Source organism: Haemorhous mexicanus, chromosome 9, assembly GCF_027477595.1.
Source record: "Haemorhous mexicanus isolate bHaeMex1 chromosome 9, bHaeMex1.pri, whole genome shotgun sequence".
Classification (NCBI taxonomy): domain Eukaryota; kingdom Metazoa; phylum Chordata; class Aves; order Passeriformes; family Fringillidae; genus Haemorhous; species Haemorhous mexicanus.
In genome coordinates this window covers 23,693,642-23,718,254 of record NC_082349.1, presented here as the reverse complement: position 1 = coordinate 23,718,254, position 24,613 = coordinate 23,693,642, and the positions used below count along the sequence as shown (strand labels likewise).

The 24,613-nt window shown below is 43.8% G+C and overlaps 1 protein-coding gene across 14 annotated transcripts in view; it reads right to left on the bottom strand.

Annotated features, from left to right (window-relative positions):
• Window positions 1-1,446: 1,446 nt before the first annotated feature.
• RC3H1 (ring finger and CCCH-type domains 1) overlaps window positions 1,447-24,613 on the bottom strand; it is a 71,782-nt gene continuing 48,615 nt past the window's right edge. For 4 of the 14 annotated variants that reach the window (XM_059854497.1, XM_059854502.1, XM_059854500.1 and 1 more), the window contains exons 16-20: window positions 23,651-23,741; window positions 23,401-23,536; window positions 21,321-21,491; window positions 20,619-20,734; window positions 11,731-19,644 (exon numbers count right to left, since the gene is read on the bottom strand). In XM_059854497.1, the coding sequence (XP_059710480.1) occupies window positions 19,491-19,644; window positions 20,619-20,734; window positions 21,321-21,491; window positions 23,401-23,536; window positions 23,651-23,741 (668 nt within the window). In that variant the 3' untranslated portion in view covers window positions 11,731-19,490. Of the gene's footprint in view, window positions 1,959-2,171; window positions 2,237-2,571; window positions 2,966-3,052; window positions 3,191-3,498; window positions 3,715-5,308; window positions 5,688-8,768; window positions 8,962-11,730; window positions 19,645-20,618; window positions 20,735-21,320; window positions 21,492-23,400; window positions 23,537-23,650; window positions 23,742-24,613 lie in introns of those variants that run through there. The other 10 variants (XM_059854501.1, XM_059854503.1, XM_059854511.1 and 7 more) reach the window with 9 other exon arrangements.

Sequence of the window (24,613 nt, the reverse complement as noted above, 5' to 3'; positions counted from 1 at the left end):
TCCTGGCTGTGGGCAGCTCCTCACTTTCCTAAGCTGAGCAGCTTGAGTGAGGTTGCACAGTGCCAGGCTCCTGTTCCTGGCAACTCAGATTGCTTCTGTCCTTCTTGGCTGAGTTTTGTCTCACCTGTTCAGCTGAGCCCTTTTCAGTCTCCCCAGGAGGACCAAGCCCTGTGCTTTTGCTGCAGGCCAAGTTTTGGATGTTTTCCCAGCTGCCTATGGCAGGGCAAGCATTTTGGTTCAGTGCCATGCTAGGGAGGCCCAGGCACTGCCTCAGCCCTCCTCTTTCACCAGTGTCCGGCTCCAGGCTGTGTGTGTCTCAATGATGTTCACAGGCAGAAGATGGGATCCAGCAAGAAAAGCCACAGTGGTAACTGCCAGAGGAGGGCAGGGAGAGGAAGAGCTGCTTTCTGAACTCTTTGTTATTTTCAAAATGCTTCCCCCTTTTCTCCCAGGGTCCCAGCCCATCACAGCTTCTTTCCAAGGTACTGCTCCAGGGGAGCGTGCACCTAAAGGAGTCCGTGAAGGACACCTGTCAGATGTGTAGGGTTTGCCATGGCCCATGGGACAATGGAGGAGGTGGCTCTCCATGTCCCAGTCACACACTGCTTGCACAGATGCTCAAACAATCCTACTAGGAACAGGAAAGAATCAAACCCCTGATAGCTTCCAAAACTAGAGACAGTGACCAAAGATCTGGCGTACCAGCTCGATCAAGTTAAGTCCCTCACTGCTTGGCTGCTCTAGCAGTTCCTGCCAAGAGAAGCCTTTACAAAGGTGGATATTTCGCTGGTCCTACAAAACCCAGAGTAAGTGGCCCACTGGGGAGTGTACCCCACTGTCTGCACACACCACTTCCATCACCTCCTGAGGACAGGAACTGTGCTTTCACTGGTTTGAAACAGCTGCCTGAAATGGAGGAATCTTCTGCATCTTCAGGACAGTCCTGCCAAAGGCCCTACAGCAATACAGCCACCCTGAGAAGAAAAGATCATGTGTGGCCTGGCAGCAGGCCAGGAGACCTCAGTTCCTGGAGTAAACTTGCAGATTAAATAATTTGTTTTTATCAAAGCTACAGGTACTGGTTACCTTACCTGGGCACTGTCATGGTTCATGGGCACTGCTGCTACAGTAACTGTTAGATGAAATCTTAGCATTAAAAAAGAATTTTAAAGCCTTGGCTATGCAAGGCTGTTACTGGTGACTCCCAGCACTTGGGCACACAGGACACACTAGAGCTGCTGGCAAGCAGGGCACAGTGTTTGGCAGCTCTTCCACCCACATAGAGCTGCAGAAGAGTATTCCTAGCCCAGCTAGCACAAGACTTATGGCTGCTGCTGTTCCACTCACCTTTCCAGTGTGGAGCCCCATTTGTTGGAAAAGAAGGATTTAAATAAGTCTAGGAAGTGGCTCAGTGTAAAGTGTGCATTCAGAGAGCAGTCTGTTACATACAGATCTACAGGTTTTAATGAACCAAGTGATCAGAGTTACAGAGAGTTGGGCACAGGAAGGACAGCAGTGCTGGACTTGGGTGCCACAAAAATACTGGTACCAGATGAAATCCAGCTTTCCTTGCCACAAAGGACAGGACAGTGAGGTGACCTGTGAGCCCCCTCACTTGACATGGCAGGGAAGAGCAGGGACAGCCCAGCTGGATGCAGTCCCTCCCTGCAGCTGGCACCAAACAGCAAGACCAACCATCCCAGGAGCAGCCCATACTTTGTGGCAATACCCCACCTCCCTTTTCCCGAGGCAGAGGAGGGAGAAGTGAGGCCCTACCAGCCCCTTTAGGAGCAGGGATCAGCTATCCTGCCCATGAAGATGATGGTGTTGAGGGCAGCTTCCCGGATGAAAAGCAGGAAGGGCCTGTTGGCATTGAAGATTTTTCTGTTCACAGGGAAGGAACGGCCAGAGATGGTGACAGCTGTAGCAGCTGAGGCCTCACTGCCTTCTTCATTCACCTACCAACCAAGAGAGAAGATGGGATTAAAATACAGGCATTATGAGCATGGAGAGGGGCTCACCCTCCTACTCCTCCTCCACAGAACACAGACCAGCCTCCCTCCAAAGCCCCAGACTGCTGAGAACTGAACACTGTAGGTTCAGAACTATTTTCTTCCCTTTAATATTTTTTTTTTAAAAAGCAAAATATGCTGGCACAAAACAAGGCTCACCTCAAGGAAGGCTTTGTGGAAAGCCTCAGACACGTAGAGGTCTGTGCGGCCCTCTGCAATGATACCTGAAATACAAAAATATACAAAGGTGAAACTCAATTTAGAGATGGCTCAAGAAAGAACACATTCCCATCCTTCATGGCCTGGGATCAGGCAGAAGGCATGGCTGCCCTAGAACAAAAACATCCTCCTCCATGTCTAACTGACTGCTAAGCTGCCATGTCTTCAGTGCAGAGCAGGGCTGAGTGTCCATGGTGGGACTTCACCAGACAGTCTATCACTGACTGCAGCAACACATAAAAGCTTTCATGTGCTCGTTCCTCACGTGCTGCTGCACCTACTGCCCTGCCTAGGTAGGAATGGCTGCCACTCGCCTCTACCCTGCACTGCCCTATCTCACCTGGGAGTCTGGCGTTTTCTGGACTGAAGAGATCTTCCAGCCCCATTTTCCTCAGCTTTTCCTTGAGACTGAAGCTGTCCTCGATGCGGAAGCGAGGCAGGTAGACGAAGAGAGACATCTCCTTCATGGAATCTATCCAGCCCTGCAGCTTCTCCGATGTCAGGTCTCTCTCCACCTCCTCCAGTGGCGTCCCAGCACTGGGCAGGACCAGCAGCATCGTGATATCATCCCCTTTGTAAGGCAGCTCCAGCACCTGGACTTTGTCCTGGGCGATGAATGCATAGTGGAATTTGGACTCCTGGTACATAGTTGGGACTTGGCAGGTCTCACCATTGGCTTTATGAAATATATCCAGTTTTGTGTTTGGAGCTGGGAACTGCGATTTCCAGTGCCCCTAAAAAGGAGAGGGGGAAAACAAACATGAGCACCATGTCTCCTCCAGGGAAGTGTGCTGCTCCCCAGTTCTGTTAGCTTTTGTTACCTTAAAATAAATGGTGTTGACCAGGACCAAGACCGTGAGATCATCAATACCACTTTCTGGGATCACTTCTGTAATGCGCTTCTCTGTCTTGTTAGCCACCCACTCGTTAATGATCTGCCTGGAAAGTTCTGGCTTCTCCTAAAGGAAGAGACCAAAAAAAAAAGCCGAGGGTTTTAAACCTCTCTTTGTACCCTTTCTGCAGGAGACAGGTTCACAAGGCTATGTGCTAGGGGAGGACAATAAAGCTTAGGTATGATGAGTGGGGAGGTGGCTGTGGTTAGGGTGAGGTGAAGTGAGAGGAGCTCCATCCCAGATTCCCTGTTGCTTTCACTGGTGTCCCACACACCCAGAGCAGAGCACTTCTTCTGTGCAAATGACAGGAATGGACTGTGGCTGTGGGGTGGAACCAAACAAAAAAAGCAAAATCCTGAGTAGGTCAAACTCACTTTGAAGTTCAAGGGCCAGAGTTTTGCTCCATAAACGATTTCACTGATGTTCTGGTAAGTCTCATTAAAGACCAAAGATTTCTCCCCGAAGAGACGATTGGCTGACACCAGCTCTGAGGATTTGTTTGCTTTCTTGTAAAGGCGGCAGTTCAGCTTGGCAAAGAAGAAATGGATCTGATCCGATGTCTTCTCTGAGATGGTGTCAAATCGAAAGACCTGGACAAGCCAAACAGCAACAAAGAATCCATCAGGAAGTTCTTGTGCTCCTGGGCCCCAGAGGAAATAATGGTGCAGCCTTTGCCTCAACAGCAACAAATCTGCAAGCCCTCAGAGTTTCACCCTCCATGTGTGGGAACCCAAAACTATGCAAAATCACCACATCACCAGCCCAAGACCTTTAAGTGCTGTTAAAATTAACAGGGTTTTCATAACTCCTTAGCACACCCCAGAGATGAGCATTGCACCCACAGGGCCTAGAAGCAGCTCTCGGGTCATACCAGGTCATGGGAGGACTCATGTGCTAAACCCTCCCATGAAAATGCTAAAGGCTGCTCTTTCCCAGGAGGAATTCTCATGGTCTGTTGAGTACTTCTGGTACATCTTATCTATTTTTACAGGGAATGGGAATATGTAGCAATCATTTTGAGGGTAGATTTTTGCAGCACAGGGAATTTTTTTTATCCGCTCCCAGCTGCCAGCTGGAAGGACAATTAAGATTTATTTGGTGCTATCCAACCTCAGGGCTTTAAGGCACAGAAAATCCCACAGCACATTGCTCATTATGAACCTCCTTTGGCACTGTTTCCTGTAAGGCATTCCTGGTGTTCCCAGCCATTTCATAGGGAAAAGGGGGGTTAGGACTGCAGGTGTGGGCAGCTCAGTGGAGAAGGTTCCCCTTCCAGTGGGAAGGGCTGCCCCGAAGGGAACCCACAAGTGAAGACTTTGGAGATGTGGTTAGAGCTGCTCCACTCAGGCTGTGGATAATGACAGGAGACCACCAACATTATTTGTTCTAGAGGTAGGATTTGTAAGGACAGCAACAGAGGTGTTTCATTCACACCTCCTCATTGCAGGGAGAAAGGTTCCTCTAGGCTGAGGTCTCCCATTGGAGAAAAAGGTATGGGCAGCATCAAACCCCATACAGCAGCTGAGTGGGTCTGTCATTGAGAAGGGTGCTAGGACAGGCAGGGAGTTGAAATTAGCTGCATAGAAGATCCAGAACTCAGAATTACCTCTTAGTCTGGGATCAGAACTATCCCCTGAGTATCGGGCCAACAGGTGGAGGGAGAGATTCCCTCTGTACAGGCTCCCCTGCCCTGGAAGTCAGGTGGACTGCAAGGTCTCTGATGTGTCTCATTTTTGTCCCAAGGAAGAGAGAAGGAATGTGAAAAAGTTCCTCTGTAGGAGGAGTTGATATCATGACTTTTCCTGCTTTTTACATAAGGAAAAGCTTAGCTCAATCTGCAAGAGGCAAACTGTTGCCATTCCCTTCCCTCACCTTGCAAATGGGCTTCCTTTTCTCCAGATAAAATCTAACAGCTCAAACCCAGGAATGCTGGATCCAAATAGGGAGTAAGGGGAAAGAGCTGGGGTCTAAACAAATCCAGAAACAGGGCTTGGAGCAACCTGGTTTAGTAGAAAGTGTCCCTGCCCATGGCAGAGGGTAGAACAAGATGAATTTTAAAGTCCTTCCAACTTGGAATTTCCTCCCCAAGGCAAATCCTGAAACACTGAGAGCAGCCATTAGCCATGGTCACCTTTCCTGTCTTTCAGACCTGCTACAGGAAAAGGCTGAGGAATCTCCACCAACCTCCATGAGCTGCTGGAGGGTGCTGCCACAGGCTCCGAGCTTGGTCATGGCAAAGGCTGTGGAAATGCTGAGGGGTGACATGAAGATATTTTCTCCGTTGTCCTTGGAATCAGCCAGGTACTTGTAGAAGACGACAGCAAACCGAGAGTTGGCCTTTGACAGCTCCCACACCCGGGGGTTGGTGGACTCTGGGAGCTTGTCCTTTGCTGGCTCTTGCCCCTCACCCTCCTGGGGCTTCTTTTCGGGGTTGCGATAGATGCAGACGGGGTTCACGGGGATGTCGCGGGGCTTGGCGGTGCAGACGTCTTCCACGGCGTAGTGCTCCGGGGCAGCCAGCCCCCAGACACTGAGCAGGCACAGCACAAAGAGATGCATTCTCCTGGAACCAGAGAGAGGGCTTAGACACACGGCCTGTCTGTGAAACCCGCGCTGCTGCCACGGCCCTGGGCCCCTTCCAGCATCACAGTGACAGCAGCCCCACAGCCCCCTCCAGTCATCCTTTTGCCCTGCACCTGCAGGACAAACAAGGACAGACAGCAGGAGGACAAGCTTGCCGGTGAGCACACAGTGCTTTTAGAAGCAATACACTGAAACCAGCATTTTCCCAGTGACCTGGGGTCCCTCTTTTTTAAGCAGCAGGCTCAGCCCTGACAAGTTTGTACCAAAATGGATGATTTGAACCAGTGGTGAGTCCTCCCCACTGGCCAGTAAGGTGACTACAGTGTAAGGACCCTGCCAGGCTCACCTCAGCTTTACAGTACTTTTCAGTTACTGATGTAGGAGACACTATGACAGAGACGAAAAGTGATAAGGAAAAGGTCTCCAAGGAAGTTGGTCCCTCCATGGACTGAGCATCTCTAATTCCCAAAGAAGTACTTTATAAGCACGTACGGTGTAGCTGATGCATCACACCAATTCCTGTCCAAAGTTCATACCACCTCAATCCAAACTGCTTGTCTTTGGTACCTAAAGAGTGCAGGCTGATGGTAATTACTGTGTTCCAGCAAAAGCAGTTCTCTGAAAATCTTCCAGCAAGAGAGAGATAATTTATATTTTCCCTTTGCTAAAGAACACTGAACCTCAGAATGATTTCAGTTAAAAGGAACCTTAAATATCATCTGGTTGCACCCCTGCCATAGGAAAGGACACCTTTGCTAGACCAGGTTGTTCCAAGCCCCATCCGACCTTAGACACCTCCAGGGATGGGGCAGCCACAGCTTCTCTGGGCACCCTGTGCCAGGGCCTCACACCCTCACAAGGAGCAATTTCCTCCTAAATCCTATCACCCACCAGCTCTGGCAGCAAGGCCTCATGAGCCATCCCAGGGCTTGCATGCTGTGGTTCCAAGATGCCCTTTGCATGACTGCTTTGTTTATGTATCCCATGGGAGGAAGCTCAAGCACCACAGCCACAACAGTATGGGAAACAACTATTGGGAGGGGCTGGCACCCTGCCCAGGTCTTGCCTGCTACAGGGCACTTTTTCAAACGTGTGTCTAAATTAGGCAAGTCTCTGCCTGCCTCCATGTACTCACTGCCGTGGCTACCAAGAATTGCCTTCTGAGAAGCTAAATTAGAAGTCACCTGCATTTAGCACTGGTGACCTCCATGTCTGTGATCTTCCAGTGCTGGTGGGCCAGCACCTGCTGGAGGAAAATGGGAGCAGGCTCAAAGACTGATCTGGGATGAAGGAGACCTCTGGGTTCTTCCACAACCCCCTTCCCAGGCTTTTAGCCAATTACTTCATCTGTGCTCCAGTTCCTCTGCAAAAGCAGAAACTACCTCATCTGGCACCAAGACTGTCTGGAGCCCAAGGCTGTGTGATAGCACAGCAAAACAAGAGGGACTCAGGCCATGGCCACAGCTCTCGCTGGTAATGACACAGAGATCATCTTGCGAAAGGTTTAGGACAGATAAAACACCACAAAGGAGAGGGAAAAAAAACTAAAAAGGGAGAGAAGTTAACCAATTAAAAACCAAAAAACAACACCCAGGCCAAGAGAAAGGAAAAGTATTAAGATAATTGAAAATACTCCAGGAAGTGCTGTGCTTCCGAACCTTTCAATCCCGCAGGAAAAGTCAGCCAGCAACAAGCCAGACACACTCCAGAGTTCTGCAATCCTGGGGCCAGGAGCAGAGCCCTTCACTGCCTGCAGCAGCCCTCCCTCACCCACAGCTGCAGCTCCAGCAGCAACAACACACTTTGTGGCCAGTCCCACCATGGAAAGGACAACCTCACCATGGTCCCTGCCTGTCACTCCACTCACCTCCAGGGAAAGCCATGTCCTGACCCTGTCTGTACAAGGACAAACACCTGCTTCTGTCAAGCCAGAAGCAGCTCGTGGTGTTTGCATCACACAAAGTGCTGCTAATCTAATCTCATATTTAAAGGCCAAAGCACATGAGTGGGGAGGGCACCTCCATCCTCATCCTGTCCTCATTAAATGAGAAAGATCCCCTCTTTTTACTCTGCAGTAAAGCCCTGACTCCATCAGTTCAGAGAAGATACAGGACTTCATGCCAACACCTTAAATCTACTTTACCATCCATTAAGGTTGATCCAGCCTCTGACATATCCAATCTTATCTCTTACAGGCAAGAGCCCCTGCTGTTTCTTAGATCAGCTCTTTGTCATAGTATTTGGCCAAAACCCCCTCCTCCTCCCCCCACAGCTTTTCAATGCTCCCTTTTCCCCTGCAGCACTGACATGCACTCCATGTGTCAACATGGAAGGATGCCAAAGGTATTCCCATAACAGCACTGCCTGAAAAGGATTACTGGCAGGGAGAATGTAGAAATTAGAAAAGGTTCTTACAAGGGTGAAGCAACAAAAAGTGCAGAAAGCCAAGAAACAAGTTGCTGATTCAGCTCAAAATCAGAAGGCTCTGGGGAAGCATCGAGAAACTCCTCGATGCCTCAGCTGCTGTGCAGCATGGCTGGGCTCTCACTAGCACATGCCATTTCCATCCCACTCTTCCATGGCTGCAAGACAGGATGGATAACTGGGCTTACAGACCCCCAGCACCCACCCTACTGAACCTACTGGGGCTACTGGTAATGGTGGGAATGTCCCACAGCAGCCAAGCACTGTGCTACACAGCCCAGCTAAAACAAAAGAGCTCAAACCATTTTGAGATTAATTGAGGCTCTTGAGAAACCTTCCCCACTGCATCACACCCAAAACCAGAACACAAAGCAAACCAGCAGTGTTCTTTTGCAGCCAGCAATTACTCAGGGCTTCTTGACTTCATTAACTGCCCTCCACACCACGCTTGCTGCAGGCTGAGGATAAGCCAAGCCTGACAATTTAGAATGACACCTCGGGTGGGAGGACTCTCTCTCTAATAGAGCAAAAAGCCACTCTGGCAGCAGCTAAAATTCATAGGCTCCTACTAAGGGAAAAGAAGCTGTTTCAAGAAATTAAATAACAATAAAAGATGTGTGCAATCTGTTTTTCTTACCTGCCCCTTGTATCTCCAGCCTTCTGCTTTTAGGAGGTGAATGCAAATTTTTGAGAGAACAGTCTTGCTTGAGCTCAAAAGCAGTTTCCCCACTGGATTTCTGTGCTCAAACAGAGCTGAGACAGCAGCAGGGGATGGTGGGAGGGGAGTAGGATGCTAAGGCCAAAGGCTGATGACCAGCTGCCGAAGGTTAAGCAAAGAGCAGGAAAAAAGAGGCAATGTTTAGTTTGAAAGAGGTTTTAAAGTTCAATCTGACAAGGGAGAGTTTGACCATCTACCCCACACGAATGCCACATGCCCTCAGTTTTTGCCAACAGAAAATGAACTGCTTATCCCATGAGAAAAACCTCAAACCCTTCAAGAGTTTGAATAAAAATTATATAAAACTATTTGTAGATCTAATTTTGAGGTCTTGTAGCTAAGCAAACTGTTTCCCCCATCTGTCCCAAGCCCTGTCGCCTGTATCCCATTTCCTGAACAGACACAAATTGGGAGAAATTGCCCCACTTCCCATTCTGTAGTTTCAAATACATCCCATCTTCAACACACACACCTGGAACAGGCTCCCCTGGGAATGGTCATAGCCCCAAGGCTGCCAGAGCTCCAGGAGCATTGGGACAACACTTCCAGGCACAGGGAGGGATTGGAGTGTCTATGCAGAGCCAGGAGTTGGACTCTGCAATCCTGGTGGGTCTCTTCCAGTCCAGGATATTCTGTGATTCTGTGACCTTTCACTTGCACAGCTGGAAAGCTGAGGATTAACAGCAGCTTCCCCAACTCCTGTCCAGATTCACAAGGCAGAATAGTGAGCAGGACCAAACACGATTTCTGATCCAGGATGCAGCTGGTCCACAAATCCAGCAGCATTGCCCCCTGAATTTCAAATCCCAGGAGCAGGCTGGCTCAGCAGGTGCTGAGCCTCCAGTGAGAGGAACATTTTCCCTTAAAGGGAAATTGCAATTGCCAACTGGTTTGGGTTAAGTAAAAGACTTTACTGTATCAGTATGGGACATAGTAAAATGGGACAGAGATTGTGGAGATAAATTGAAGGGTAATGTAAAAAAATGTCCTCCATGAGACAGGAAGGACTGACATACTGCACCTTGTTACTTCAGGTGGCTGCTGGTTTAATTAAGGTAACTGACATACTCACACATCCCAGGATTTTCAGAAGATTAGGGATGCTCCACACCCAGGCAGACATCCAAGCACAGGTTTCCATTTACCCAGTGCTAAGAGGGAGCTCAAAGCAGTAAAACCAAAAGCAAACAACCATGGACATCCCACAGAGCTCCCAAGGCATTTTTTCTAGGGTAGCTGAGTAAATCTGTCTTTTGAATGCAGCATGTAAATGGTCATTTATGGCTGGTTTAGCTCCAAGCAACAACCCAGCACTTGCATCTGAGCAGAGCTATCTAGGAAGCCCCCAAGATGGCCAGTCTTAATCCAAACTCTTAGATGCCTTGTTTGCTCTAATATAGGGGAAAAGTGCTGCCCCTATATTTTTCTCCCAGAGCTTCTGCTCCCAGACCCAAAGCAAAGATCAGAGGCTCAAAACCATCAAGCACCAAAGTCTGCCAGACTGTGGCAAGAAAGATGAAGCCTCATACTTGGGTTTTAGGCTCTCCCACATTTTTAGACCTTAGGGAGTTGGAGTTCACAGTTAGGAGGAAGGAAGTTACAGAAACAACTGAACACATCCTAGCTGGAAAGAAACAGTTCTTACACCTGATTGGTGAGGAGGAACACAAATTGCCTTAATTTTGTTTTGGGCTTTGGGTGTTCACTGTTGAGTTTCATGGATATGTCCAGGGAAAATGACTCTTGCACTCACAGAGCAAGATGGGATCAAGGAATCTCATGGGCTAGCATTTTCAAGATTCTTTCTATCCTGCTATCCATATCCAAAGGGGAAAAAAATTCCAGCAGGTACCATCCACTTGAGCCTGGTCTCCCCTCTTTTCCACGTAAAGAAACTCAGCAAGTTTCCCCCAATCTCTCTTGATGCAGAGCATCCACCACCTCCTTCCAGAGGGATCTGACTCTCCAGTGCTTCAGATCTTCCTTTTAAAAGCCAGCCACTGTTGGAATTCAGGCCTCTTTTTTTTTTTTTTTCTCCTTTTGAAGTGAGTCGCTACCTGAGGATTCTGAAACCTCAGACTTGTGGGAGAAAGGGTAAAGAAACCATCACCAACTGAAACTTAGTTTTCTACTGGATTTCCCACTAAATACAATTCCTTTATAGGAACTGAAGGCTTTGACTCATCTAGCAAGTAAGTGTAGAAGCGTGAGGGGGCCTAATAATGAGCAGTGATGGGTTTCAGCCCAGCAAAACACACCTTACCTTGATCCATGGTGCCCAGGCTCAAGAATTATAAACAATAGCAATGAACATTATGCACTAACTCCAGGGGCAGAAGGCTGTGCTTGCCCTGAAGTAGAAGGAACAGTATTTCAGTGAAGAAGCAGATTCATTCAGTTTCAGTTTTACAGACAATGGCTTGTTAAAGACCACAAAAAGGTGTGAAAGGAGAAGACTAAAAACCACAAAGCAGACTGTGGAGCAAAACTTACTTTCACTTTAAGGCAAATTCCTAACCAGGCTCAATGTTAGACAAATGCTGCTCACTCCTTACTCTGAAGGGTCTGGTTTGCTTTTAAAATATGTACAATCTGAGCAATTAAAAAAACCCTGATTATTTTGAGTATCTTTTCTTGTTCACCTCTGGTGCCCAGGTGAAGGACCCACTTTGTTTACAGGTAAAGTCAGAAGAGAGCAGACCAAACCCAGGAGACATGTGGCTTCTCTGCTATTTGGCACCTCCTGTGCTCCAGCCCAGCAGAGAACACACACCTTGAGCTGGTGAAAATCTTACTCAGATGGTCCAACAGTCTTACACCTCACACAAAATTTAGAAGAATGTACATTCATCCCAGACAGAAAACAAGAGATACTTCAAAGTGTTCTTCATTAATTTATCACTTAATATAAATGCTGACAGAAAAGCAGGTAAAACCTTGTAGACATTTCCATCTATTTACAAACCACATAGTGAATCACTTTTCCACTTTTTTTTTTTTTTTTCTCAATCTGCAGCTCAAAGGACCCTCAGACATTCTGTGAGAGTAAGGTGAAGTCAGGGAGAAAGAGAGAGAAAAGCAAGGTGAAGAGAGAAGAAGAAACAGCATTTCAACATATGTTTTTTTTTTACGTAACTGCCATTCATGTACAGTAGGTCTCCACTCCCCTGTTCTTTCACACAAAAGTGAAAGAAACTGTTGGCTCTATAGGTCTGAAAATTAAATAAAGAAGACCAATACTGACTTTTAAATCTCTGGATACTCTTGCCTTTTGCCTCCTTCAATGCATTCTGTCCCACTTCAGCAGAGTACCTAGAAGGTTTTTCTGTCAAGTCTAAAAAGTATATTGTAGGAGTAAAGATACAGGGACTTGGATATAGAGAACTTTCTTCTACACCTTTTGTTATCTCAATTTTCCCAACTGAGATCACAAAAGGTAGCAAAGCATCTAACCTTTCCTGGAAAAGACAGCAATACCCCATGTACCTCTGAACATCTCCCCCATGACCAGGCCTGTATGTACAAAACTCCATAATTCCTCTGAACTTGCAAAGAATTCAATTTACAGAATTCTTCTCATACAATCTACTTCATCTCTATTCCTATTATGAATGTCTTGATAGCTACAAACAATAAATATCCACATTATCAACCCAGAGTCAGCCACTCCCATGAAGGATTGAGAATTTTTGTTTATGGGAAAGAGAAACAGGAAAGGAAGGAAACAGCGGAAGAGAAGAAAAGCAAGGAAAAACACAAGGAGATAATGAATGATATTTTGTTAAGCACTGATTCATGAGAACAGCAGATGGAATTTCATTTGTTTAAGGATCCTATATAAATTTAAGAAATAGTTCATAACCTGACTCAACAAATTTCATGGTCTCCTTTATTACCTAGGCTATCCTTTATTTTATTTTTTGTTAAATATACCTCTGCAGGGCACAATCACATACAATCAATACGATTGGATAATTACATGAGCTCTATCCCAAGCATATATGCACCAATGTTAAAAAGTTATTTAAAAAACCAAACAAAACAAACAACCCAAAAAAATAAAATAAACTCCACCCAAAAAGGTGATAATGACTGCAGAATGTCTCGGGGAGACTTGTAAGGAACTAACAAGATCAAAGAAAATTAGACTTACAAAAACCACAAAAAAAATATCATATATCGAGAAATCCCACAACTGGAAGTAGATGACTTCAAAGAAGTGGGGGCTGTCATACAGATCCCACAATTCTTCCTCCCTCCTCTCACACATCTTCCTCTTCCTCCCCATAGCAACAAATACAAGAAGGGGAAGAGCTTAATACAATGCTACCAGTTAGAGAAAGTACGGAAAAATAGCCAAGCTACAGAACAGCTGCTAGGCTGACTTGAAGGAAAGATCCTTTTTGCATGGAAGCTGCTTACACAGCAAGCAGAGGCTGAAGGGGGAATGGGAACTCCTTAAAATTAGGGGAAACTCTCAAAGTGATTTGTTTTGCCCATGCTGATCAGCTTCACTTAGGAGAGGCTGCAGATGAATGGTACCAATTGTGAGCTGTGCAGCAGCTGTGATGTGAACGGGATTGCTTCTTCCTCTCAGGTTGCTTCATGTATTTATTAAAGGCTGGTGCCAAATTTCTTTTTAAAAATCTACAAATAAAGAGGTCAGTGCACACATCCAGTTGTGGGATCCATCTGATATACAATCTGGTTTGGATGCCAAAGACTTGTGAGTACTGTCTGCCACAGAACTATCAATGAAATCTTTTTAACATTATGAAGAAGAAAATAATTTCTTGAGCATCAATCACTCCACAATATTTTTTTTTCCTCTTACATTTAACCCATATGCATTTTACATGTAATTCCATCATGTCTAATGCTTTTTATTTCCAGAGACTGCACTACCTGTTGCTTCCGTCTCTCTCAATACTGCATTTTTCAAATAGGACAATTGTGTTTTCCTAAAAGTTGCAGATCTTCAAAACAGTAGTTTTCTGGCATATGAAAACATCCAACCAGTATATCCAAGGAAAGCTGCCTTGCTGGATGAAGTTAGGCACCTAAACCCTCCTAACTGCTGAACACCTTGCAATTAGCACTAAAAATCATACAAAAAACTCCCTGGAATTGCAAAGATTGCCTGGGAAAGATCAGTTAATTACTCACGTTACTAAGCTACAGGAATCCAATTTTGATTATTATGACCATATACTTTAAGCATCAAATGACTGTGCTGTTCCTGATGTAGACAAATCCACATTGCCATGTGCTCTTTATATTGGGAAATTTCAGAAAAAGCTGCAGCCTCTTTGCTTGCCACACTTCCCATTGAACAATATTAAACTTGCCAATAGGAAATAAAATTATAAAGAAAATAAATGTTAAGTTTGTTCTCCTTTCTCTGCTAACCAAGGCTCTACCTGCATCACAAGAAGTGCTCTGAAGTCTGTGACAACACTAAGCAGTTACATTCTTCTTCCTACAGAAGAATAAAGGCCACATGTTAACTGTAGAAGGACACTGCTGGGATAACATTTCCCCAAATCCCTTTCTTATGTTGTATAACTATAATTAACTTCAGTCTCTGTCATCCCGTCATTCCAACAGAATATAATGCAGTTGGTAACTGTTCACTATGGAAATGATAATTCCCAATGAAGTTTTTGACATTTGAAGAATGTATTTGAATTGAGAGCAAATAAATTTGTGCTACATAATAATCTGTATAACCACCACCCATCTCTTGGCACCATAGCTGTACACAAAAGGTGGCTAAGAAAAGCTGCTTCATTTTTACTCAGAAATTCAGTTACACTTACTCAAGCAAGGTGGATGTTTTTCCTGTTCATAACTACATTACCATGTAGGCAACTGAAAAACTCTTGCTCTCTCTTTCCCCCCAGGGGAATTGATTTATTGTGATAGAAGAAATTAAGTTGCTGACATGGTAACATTTTTTGTTGTTGTTTATAAATCAGCAACATCAGGAGGCAGGAATGGAAGGCTGTGTTTTGGAAAGTGAATGATGACAAAATTTGGATATGAAGGCAACATCATGCCCAGGCAGCATTGCTCTGTGTTCCTTCTATCTATCCTAGGACCAAAATCACTTCTCCATACACACAGAGACAAGCACAAAAACTTGCACACTGCGTATGTTTGGGTCTTTTCTCCCATTTTTGAGCAGAGAAGATGGCTGGCACTCCCACTGTTGAGCTTCCTGAACACTGGCATGGCATTTCCTGGATCATAAAAGCAGGTCTGAAAGAGCCAGTCCGGGAAAGAAACTTTACACTGTGGTCTTTATAAAACTATCCTGTAAATCTGCTTTGTTATAGTCCAAAATTATTAATGGCAGTGGAAATGACAGTTTATGCTACTTGGACTTGGAGAGATTTCTCTTTGAACCTAAAAACTTTAGTTAGAAGTCTGTGAGAGTTTGAGCAGCTCAAGGAAGGGAAATGCCAGCAGCTTTCTTGTATTATCAATAAAAGCCTCACTCCTGGCCCTTTCAAATTTAATTTGCCCTTGACTGGGCAAATTAAATTTGCCCCACCTTACTTAGTCCATGCTGTCAAGAGACAATATCATCACAAGTTTGGTTCTTCCACATCTAATTTAATGCAATGCTAGTGTTTCACAAATCTTTTCGGTCCCAGTGGACTTAAAAGTCAGTCACATTTGTAACACAGATTTATCTTTTACTGTAACTGAAGAAATTTTCAATCAGTATTCAATTTCGAAACACTTAAAAACGAGGCTTCTTGAATTATAACATTTCTATGTTCCTTCTCCCTCTTTAAAAGAGCCATTCAGTCAGCTGAGAGAGTGCATGAGAGACTGAAAACACATCACAACACCTCAGATACATCTCAGTACATTGCAAATTGTATGACTAAATTGAATGATTTTCCACAATTCGATGCATGGGCAAGGCTTGACAATCATTAACTTCTGGAAATTGTTATTAGGATAATACAGTCAACTCACAATACCCTACACAAATGTCTGACAATCAAAATGGCTACACCAGGGGGAAAAAAAAAAAGTATAAAGCACAAGTCTTTGGCTCTCCTTTAAAGAAAAACAGCAGTTTACCATGTTTATACAGATCCCCTGTTTGCCTACCAGTAGGGGCAATATCACATTTGTGCATCACTGAGTAATAACACCATTAGAAAAGGCAACTTCACAGAAGTTATTGGCTAAGCGAATTCATTTGAATGCTCTGTTTTGAGGCAGCAAGCTGTCACTGTTACACAATCAGGGAGGGTGGATGGGAAAGCCACAGGAGAAAAAGACACAAAAAGGGGAGAGACGGCTCAGAAAGGACTACAGAGAGAAGAACTTGAGAACAGGGATAAAAGTGCTGCTAGCTTGAAAGGTGCTCTGATCTACAGAAAAAAAGTCCTAGTCTGAAATAGGACAGCATGCAAAAAGGGCAGAAGAAAATGTTTAAACTTCTCCTATTAAGAAAAAAGAACTAGGTCACAGGACAGACAGATGAGATGTCGACAGAAGGAGGGGAATAACACCACAGAATATACAGACATCATCTATATACTGACTGAATCACTGACACACTGAAGCTTAACCTACCACTTGAAGCTTCCTATTCTGAAGGTTTGTCCATGCTGTCCATCTGGCTGAAACCCAAATATCAAGAGTTGTCTGGTGCAGCAGAAAATGTAACCTACCTACCAAAGGATGCAGCAGTGCCCTGACACCATGATAATACTGCTTCTTCTTGCCCAACAGAAGGAACTAAACCACTTGGTAGCCAAGACCAATTTCACTGAGGTGGCCAGAATTCCTGTACAACTGGGACAATGATGGGCTACAGGAGTGAGTGCAGGGAGACACAGAGTCACTCCAGACATTTTCATGTAAACATCAATGCTGCCACTACATACAGAGCTAGCTGTCCCCCAGGGTCTCCCAATTTTTCCACAAAACCGGAACATTTTAGGTGCAGTTTCCAGAAAAAAAACTTAAGAGCATGCACTGCATTTTGCTGTTTCATCTGTTTAATCAATGAAACTTCTGCAAAAAAAGCAGAAAAAGGGTAAGATGAAGAGGGGATGAAACAAAGTCAAAAATCAATACTGTTAGTAGATACTAAGTAAACTGTTTAACAAGCCAAACTATAATTCTGGGCAAACAGGGCATTCACCTGGACACATTGATCACAACAAGGACGTTATGCACAAAGTACAGCACAGAGAGCTGGATGAAGGGGAAAAATACCCAGTAAGGTCCCCCTTCTAATCCACAGATTTTGGAAGCATTCATCATATGTAGGCCAGCAATCTAAAACAGTGCTTACTGAAGAATTCCAGGAGAAAATGTGGAGAAAAGAATGATCCCTAACCTGGTGAGGGAGCTAGGCAATAAAAGGTAAAGACGTTTTTGCCCCTCTAGAATTTCTTCCTAGTATTACAAATGAGTCTGTAGTGTCCAACCTATCATAACCATCTTTGAAAATTAATTTTACATCCACAATTACTACAGTCAAAAAAAGGCACATTCTGGGCTTGTCTTCCTAGATTAGAATATTGCACTAATTATCTTGACTAAGGTGAGCTCCCTGTGTTAATAAAAACACAGCAGGACGGAGCAAACTAATTAAAATTAAGGAGAAGGCTGACCTGAGGGTGGTGTTCTGCACTGAAGGATGAGAGGGCCCAGGGCCTGTGTCAGGTGACTTGGAAGCAGGCAGCCAGGAAAAGACCTTCATCCTCCTCATGCCCAGAGCTGAGAAGGGAAGAACAGACCTGACAGGCTCCCAGCTGCATCACCCCAGTCCTGCTCAGCTCCAAGGAGAGTAGCTGGAATGCTTGGCTTCAAGTAGGAGACACAGATGGATAGGGGCAAGGGGAGATGAAGCTGTTTCAGTGCAAAGCTGATTCTTGGCCAAAAGTTAAAAGAGGAATTAGAAAAAAGCAAGCTGCAATCTACTCCAGGCAATTAAGAGGCCAAAGTTCAACTAAGAGTGAAATAAACCCGTGTTAAGACACATGGAAAGTGTGGGGGTGTGTGCTAAAAAATGCTTTTATTTTCATTCAGTGCTTCTACCTCCCAGACATTTGATCACAACAGCTGCGCTCATGCGAAAAAATTCTTAAAACATACCCAATATATATACAGATATAACTATGTATATATGTATATATATATTTATATATAAATTTTTATTTAAATAAAAAAGAAAGCTCGAATCCCAAGCCAATATGTGTATCAAATCCTTGACCAGCCAGGTCTGTAGGGCATAATCAAATTCAATGTGAAATAGTATATAAACGCGGTGCCTTGACTGGGCAAATTAAATAATTGCTACTCAAAAGAGTCTTCTGTTTGGACTCTCCTACTGGTAGGCAATAGTGAGACTGTATCCCCTCCCACCCCCCTGTTGTTTTATCTAACAGTATGATGAATGCAAAGCTTAGCCCAAGGTTGCTAGAACCTCAGCAGGAGTTAAAGTTAAGGAAAAAAAACTAAAACCCAAGAAAATTTATTAAGTCTTGCTTTACCCAACCAAAGCAATGCAGTAATTTATTACATAACCAGTGCTTTCCCACTTAGTAGTCTAACCCAGAAAGAAAAAATGAGGACAGGCCAAGAAGGTAGAGAGGGAGCAGCACTTGAAAAATCATTCTCAAGAGGTCTTCATATCCAGGATCTTAGCTCAGCGTATGCCAAAAAAGTAAAAAAATGTGCAGCAAGAACAAAATCTTTTAATCCTAAAAAAAAAAAAAAAAAAAAAAAAATAAAAAGACACTTATGACTTCTCTGGCTTACGGCCACAAAGCATCTATTGGAGAAGTATTAGATCCATCAGGCAAAATTTGCTTCTCAATACTTCTGGCAAGATCTGTGCTGCACCTTCAGTTGTTACTTTGGTGGAATTCTTCCCCCATGAAACAGGAAGGAACCCAGGGTGGATTCACTGCAGGTTGATACTCAGGTGTCAAAATCTAACACACACAGACCTTAAATAATGCCAGCCTATAAAAAGGACCTTTGCAAAGACTCTGTCATTTGTGGTTTAAATTCAGCAATTTAAGCAAGAAGCTCAGGATAAGCTCCTGGCCACAATGGGAGGAATTGTGTTAAGATGAAGTTTGCTGCACATCTTCTGACACTGCAATTCACAGCTACTCTCCAACCCTCATTCCTTGTTTACCCTTAAACCATACAAGGAAGTGGCCAAATTGTTGTAGTAAGGTAAATAAGGAATTATGCACTGGGTATGTAATAATACCAAAATAAAAGAAAACCTACTTCATTAAGATCATACAATTAATCAAACAGAGTATATATATATAATATCTTTTTTTTTTAAGCCCTGGGATTCAAGGCGTCCAAAGTTATTAAAATAAAGTTCATTCACAGAACAAAAACAAATTTAATTTGAATTGCTTGCAGATACTGCTAATTTTCATTTTTTTAATTAAAAAATGCGTTAATGTGAACTATGTGCAGGATTTGTTTCTAGTAGTTGTGTTTGTGCACATTGCCTCTGGACCTGCTGCTCTGCTACTACTGCTGCTCCTGGGTTATCCAATCATCCCTGGAAAGAAACACAAGATGGAAGCTGCCAACACCCCAGCAGAAGGAGCTCCAGGGTGTGCTGGCCTCGCTTCATGGAGCAGATGTGGGTGTCACTCCCCCTCGCTGGGAGTCGTGGCCATCTCCTCCTCCCTCGGGGTCCTCTGACAGGTTGAGAGATGCCATATTGTTTGACAGGAGCCCAATGTTCTCTTGGGTCAAAGCTGATCCATTTGGAACATCACTGCTGAAGGGAAGTTGAAGAGAAAGGAGAAGTGGGTGAAAAGAAGCAATTAATGAGATTTTTTCCTTCATTTTTAAGAGGACTTCAGTGTACATATTCTAGAATATTTAACTTACCTAATAATAATTTATCTTCACCCCCCCCCATTTTTAAAAATATAAACAGTTATTTTGATTTTATTACTTTCAGAGCACCATACGGAAAAATCAGTTCCTGCTCTCAAGGCATCAATCTGATGGTGCAACACAAAACTCTAGAACTGGTCATAAAAAGAAGGCACAGACTTCATCAGCAATAGTGTAGTTCTTCAGAAAATGCTAATTCTGAATAAATATTAATATTCCAAACGGTTCACATGAAGTTATGTAAGCATGCAAGCTTCTCTGTTCAGTGCTGGCCTGAACAGACATAGGTGCTTGTGGCTGTTTGAAAATACTTGCTGTAGAGACTTCCAGCATTCCCAGCCAACATCTTATTCTAACTGTCTATTAAATGTGAACTGAAATCAATCCCAGCATCTACACAGACAAAAGTCCACTACTGACAGCTGAAAGTGAATTTAGTTTCAAAGTGTGTGCCTTCCCAGACAACATCCAAATCACAAACTTCAGCAGGATAGAGTACCTTTCACATTTGGGAGATTTCTTTTATTTGAAACCAGAAGAGCATATAAGGATTTCTTTTGTGGTGGCTGTGTAACTCCTGCTTCTCCCTACTAATCATCCAATACCGACCAGATGGATTCCTCTCTGCAAGTCTTTTGTTCCATTAATTTATATAGTCTTATTCCACTCACCTACTCCACAGCTAGAGAAGTCCTTAATTCATACCTGCACTATAAAAACTTGATTTTTAGTCTCTTTGTCTAGGTGCTTCCTCATCATAGCTGATGTGAGGCAAGGGTATTTATTCAACAGGAGAGTGGCCCTGAAGAAGCGTCTCCTGTTACACAAAGACAGGTTGAAGGCCTGTGTTACCTGAATGTCAGTGTAAGGTCCTCAGCTGGAACCTTGTTTTGTGGTTCTAATTGTCCATTTTCTGTCTGTTTAGTGGTGCCCAGCTTGTTTTTCATATCCAGTGAAGACTGGCTCTCCTTTAAAGAAAGGACAGATGAAAAATTCTTTAAGAGTGTGCTGAAAGAACTGAAGACTTCATTCCTTAGGGATGATGAAGAAGGCCTGTAAATTGCAGTCACACAGTTTAACCCGCAAAAGCCATGAGACAAAAACAGACTTCTAGATATGCTCATCCTCTCAGGACACAGTATTTCCCAAAAAGAAGGGATGATCCTTTAACAACAAGCAAAGGCCACAGACTGTAACAGCACACAGACTTCTGAACACTAGCCTGTACCTGCAGACAATGTCTCCTATGTTAAAGCAGTTTATAGAGCTCATGGCACAGTGACCTTGGAGACAATTTGGTTTCCATCAAAGTCAACACCAAGCTTATTTCCAATGGTGACAAATTAACAACATTTAAAGAGGCTACATTAAACTTCTTCATGAAGAAGACTCAAGAAACTCCTCAGGAGGTTTTAAAGAATAGAGGTGAAGAGGAAGATGGATGACTCCAGCTGTGGGCATCCAGTAGGGAGCCTTTCTGCCAGGGTGAAGGGGCTGCAGCCAGTACATGGCTCTGCACTGCATCTCTCTGCCTCCCAGCCCCCCAGCACTCACCATGCTCAGCTCACGGGTTCTCTTCCCAATTTCCCTTTCCACCTGGTGTAGCTCCAAGCTCAGCTGTTCACTTGAGATCATCCCAGGCCACTTGGGAGGTGGGGGTGGGGGCTGTGGTTGGCCTGCCAGGGTAGTCGCCTCTCTCTGCAACAGCAGCCTGTTACTAACAGCCTAAATGCATAAAGCCAAGCACATACACAACTGAGCACACAACACACCAAGCACAGAGAGCTCTAAGGCCATAATTCCAGAGTACTGCTCATTTACAAAACCAAGGTCACACTTCACAATGTCCCAATTGAAATCACTTCCAATGCAAGTTTCAACAAGTTTCTGTAGAGATGGACAAGTATTTTAATTTTTAAACAAGCAGTGTTAAATACCTCTTGCTGTCATAAATTTGCATGTGTTTTCTTCATGTGTCACTCTCTTCTCAAAACTAAGACTAAGCCCCTGAACAAAAACATTACTCTCTTCTGAGCTCTATGTCCAACAAAAGAAAACTGCAGATAAGCAAGTCTGCTTTATTTACAGCGGTAGAATTTATCTAATTGCACAACAGAGCCAGAATTATTATTACATCATCTTGAGAGATGTAGCTGTCAATATGTAGGTCTCTACTGACCCACATTAGGAAACAGGAACAGAGAGGGGCAAGTATGGTCATTCACAAGTAGCAAGTTACTAAAAGCAGTAGCCATGTCAGCCATTCTAAAACTCTGCTAACACTTGTGAATGAGTTCTGCAAGTGTGGGGTCTGCATTTAAATCATCTTGTACTCCACACAACCCAGCATTTGGCTGGTCTTTAAGTAGAAACGCTCATACAATGCAAAAGCAAAATGATCTAACTCTTCATGCTCTGGCTGAATTGATTGCTGCAACCTTGTAATAGGCAAACCAGTGAAGACTCCTTTATTTCCAAGATCTACATGCAGCTTTAAACATAAGAGATAAACGGAAAGCTGCCCTTAATCAAAATAACTAATTCTGCAAAATTCATATTATGCCAAAATCAAGGCTCAACATTTAACTCTGTAGGATTTAACACTGACACAGTCACAACAATGATGAGCAGGAGAAGGCCACTTACTGGTTTTGCAACTTTCCAGTACTCTTGTATTATGGCAAATGCAGACATGCAAGATTGAAAACATTTTCTCCTCTCATTCCCAAACAAGAGCACAAGAACACAAGCTATGGTTCAAGTAACTAACAAATGCATATTACTGCAACTACTGCTGTGACTTAATAGCGAGCTTTTAAACTAATCTGCAATAACCCTCCTCTGTAACATGTCTTGTCAACTAACCATAGCTTCAGCAGAAGCTGCTATCCACTACTTACAGCAATTTCTTCTGGGAAAATGTTAACACAAATAGTTGCTGAGGTACCTAGAACAGTCTTCTGGTAAATATTTACTGATTTTTCCTAAGAGGAAAAAGGTAACTAAGGCTTTCTAAAACTATTAATTCATTATGGCTTGACATAACTCCTGTCTCACAAAATCAAAATATTTCAGCTCATTAATTCTTTTACAAACACATACTCATCTTTCCTTATGCTACATTTCTTCTAAGCAAAGAGCCATAAAATATTAAGTCTTAATTTTTCAAGCTAAATATATTACAAATTTACTTTCTTGACTCCTGTGGTTCGTGCGACTTAGGAAGAAACAGGTACAAACACAAAGCCAAACACAAAACAGATGAAGCTCATGGCTTTCTGTACATAAAACCAAACATTTCCAACAGCAGTAAAGTCAAGAAGAACAGGCTCCTACACCCCAAGTTTGCCTCTGAGTAGAGCTGAACACAGGGGGAGTGAAAAAGAGAATGACAACAAACAAGACTGAGCACAGACTGTAGATTCAGATATGGTGTTGATGTGCATGTGGAGTGCAGGGAAGTTTCTGCTGCTGAGCAGAAAGGCTGGAACTTGCACCACAGCTCTGATGCCGAGCATCACAGGATTAAGAATTGTGACTGAGTATCACCACAAAGTTCAGCCCTTCAAAGGCTTTACCAGCCTCATCTCTCTCCATCCCAACCCCCAATGCTGTTCCAAATGCAGGTACCAACCTCCAGCCCCCTCATTTGGGTCTGCTGGCTGATCTGATGGTCAACTTGCTGCAGTTCCATGCGCAGCTGCTGCTCTCGTTCAGCTGAGGGCAACTGCTTCCCATGACCAGCCACATCTGACATGGACAGCCTCTCCCTTTGGGATTGGAAAACAAGGAGATTTCAAGAAAGATCTTTACTCCACCGGCACAGAAAAAAATGGATAAGAGAAAATTTAGAGAAAGGCAAATAAAAAATAAAGCAGTCCTACCTGTCATTGAAACGTCCCTGAGAAGGTATATTTTGATGAGGAGAATATGGAGAGCCTCCCCAGCCACCGTGGGTTTCGTAAGGACTGTAGTCTATCAGGGAACAGAACAAAACCACATTGCATCACTACAAAATCACCCTTTCAGTCATTCAGCCAACACAGAACTAGACAGAGAAGAAGAAAAGCCAGCCCTCTAATTATGAGAAGTTGAACATTTCTTCTGATTAAATGATCACAGAAATACTCTTCTTAAACAGCCTCACACGCCTAATACACGACTCTTCCTGTATTACTAACAGTCTGTGACAGCCTTCCAGAGTCTGAGATTGTGAAGGATTTCAAATACTCAGGCAGATGAGCAAACACAGAACAAAACTTACAGACATGATGATTGCAGTTATCTATACTACTGAAGCTCCTAAAAGACGCAGCAGTTCATTGGTAATTCTGACACACCTCGGTAACTACAGTTTAAAGATTAAGTTTTCACCTGTAATAAAGTCTAAAAGATTACTGCCTGAAAGAGCTAGAAGCAAGTTTGGGGGAATATAATAATTCAATATTTTCTTAAGGTTATGCAGTGCACCTCAAGAAAGTGACAATTTTTTGGAGTAAGACGTGATTAGAAAATAGATGTGTTGGAAATGAACTACTTCTACTTTTTTGCTTTGCCTAACAGTACATGAGACAATGGCTGCATTAAGTTTGCAGGAGCAGCTACCCATACAGCAGGAGAGCAGCAGTACAATACTCCATCAAGATGGTTTTGCATAGTGTAAGTGGAAAAGTGCTAGGCTTCTGGATTCTGCTGCTAGAGATTTAAAATAAGCTTCCTAACAGATGGACTGGCAGAACAAAGTAACTTCTTCCAAACAGCAACAACATATCACTAACAAATACACTGTGTATGCACAAACATGTCATGGAATCACTGAATATCCTGAATCAGAAGGGACCCATAAG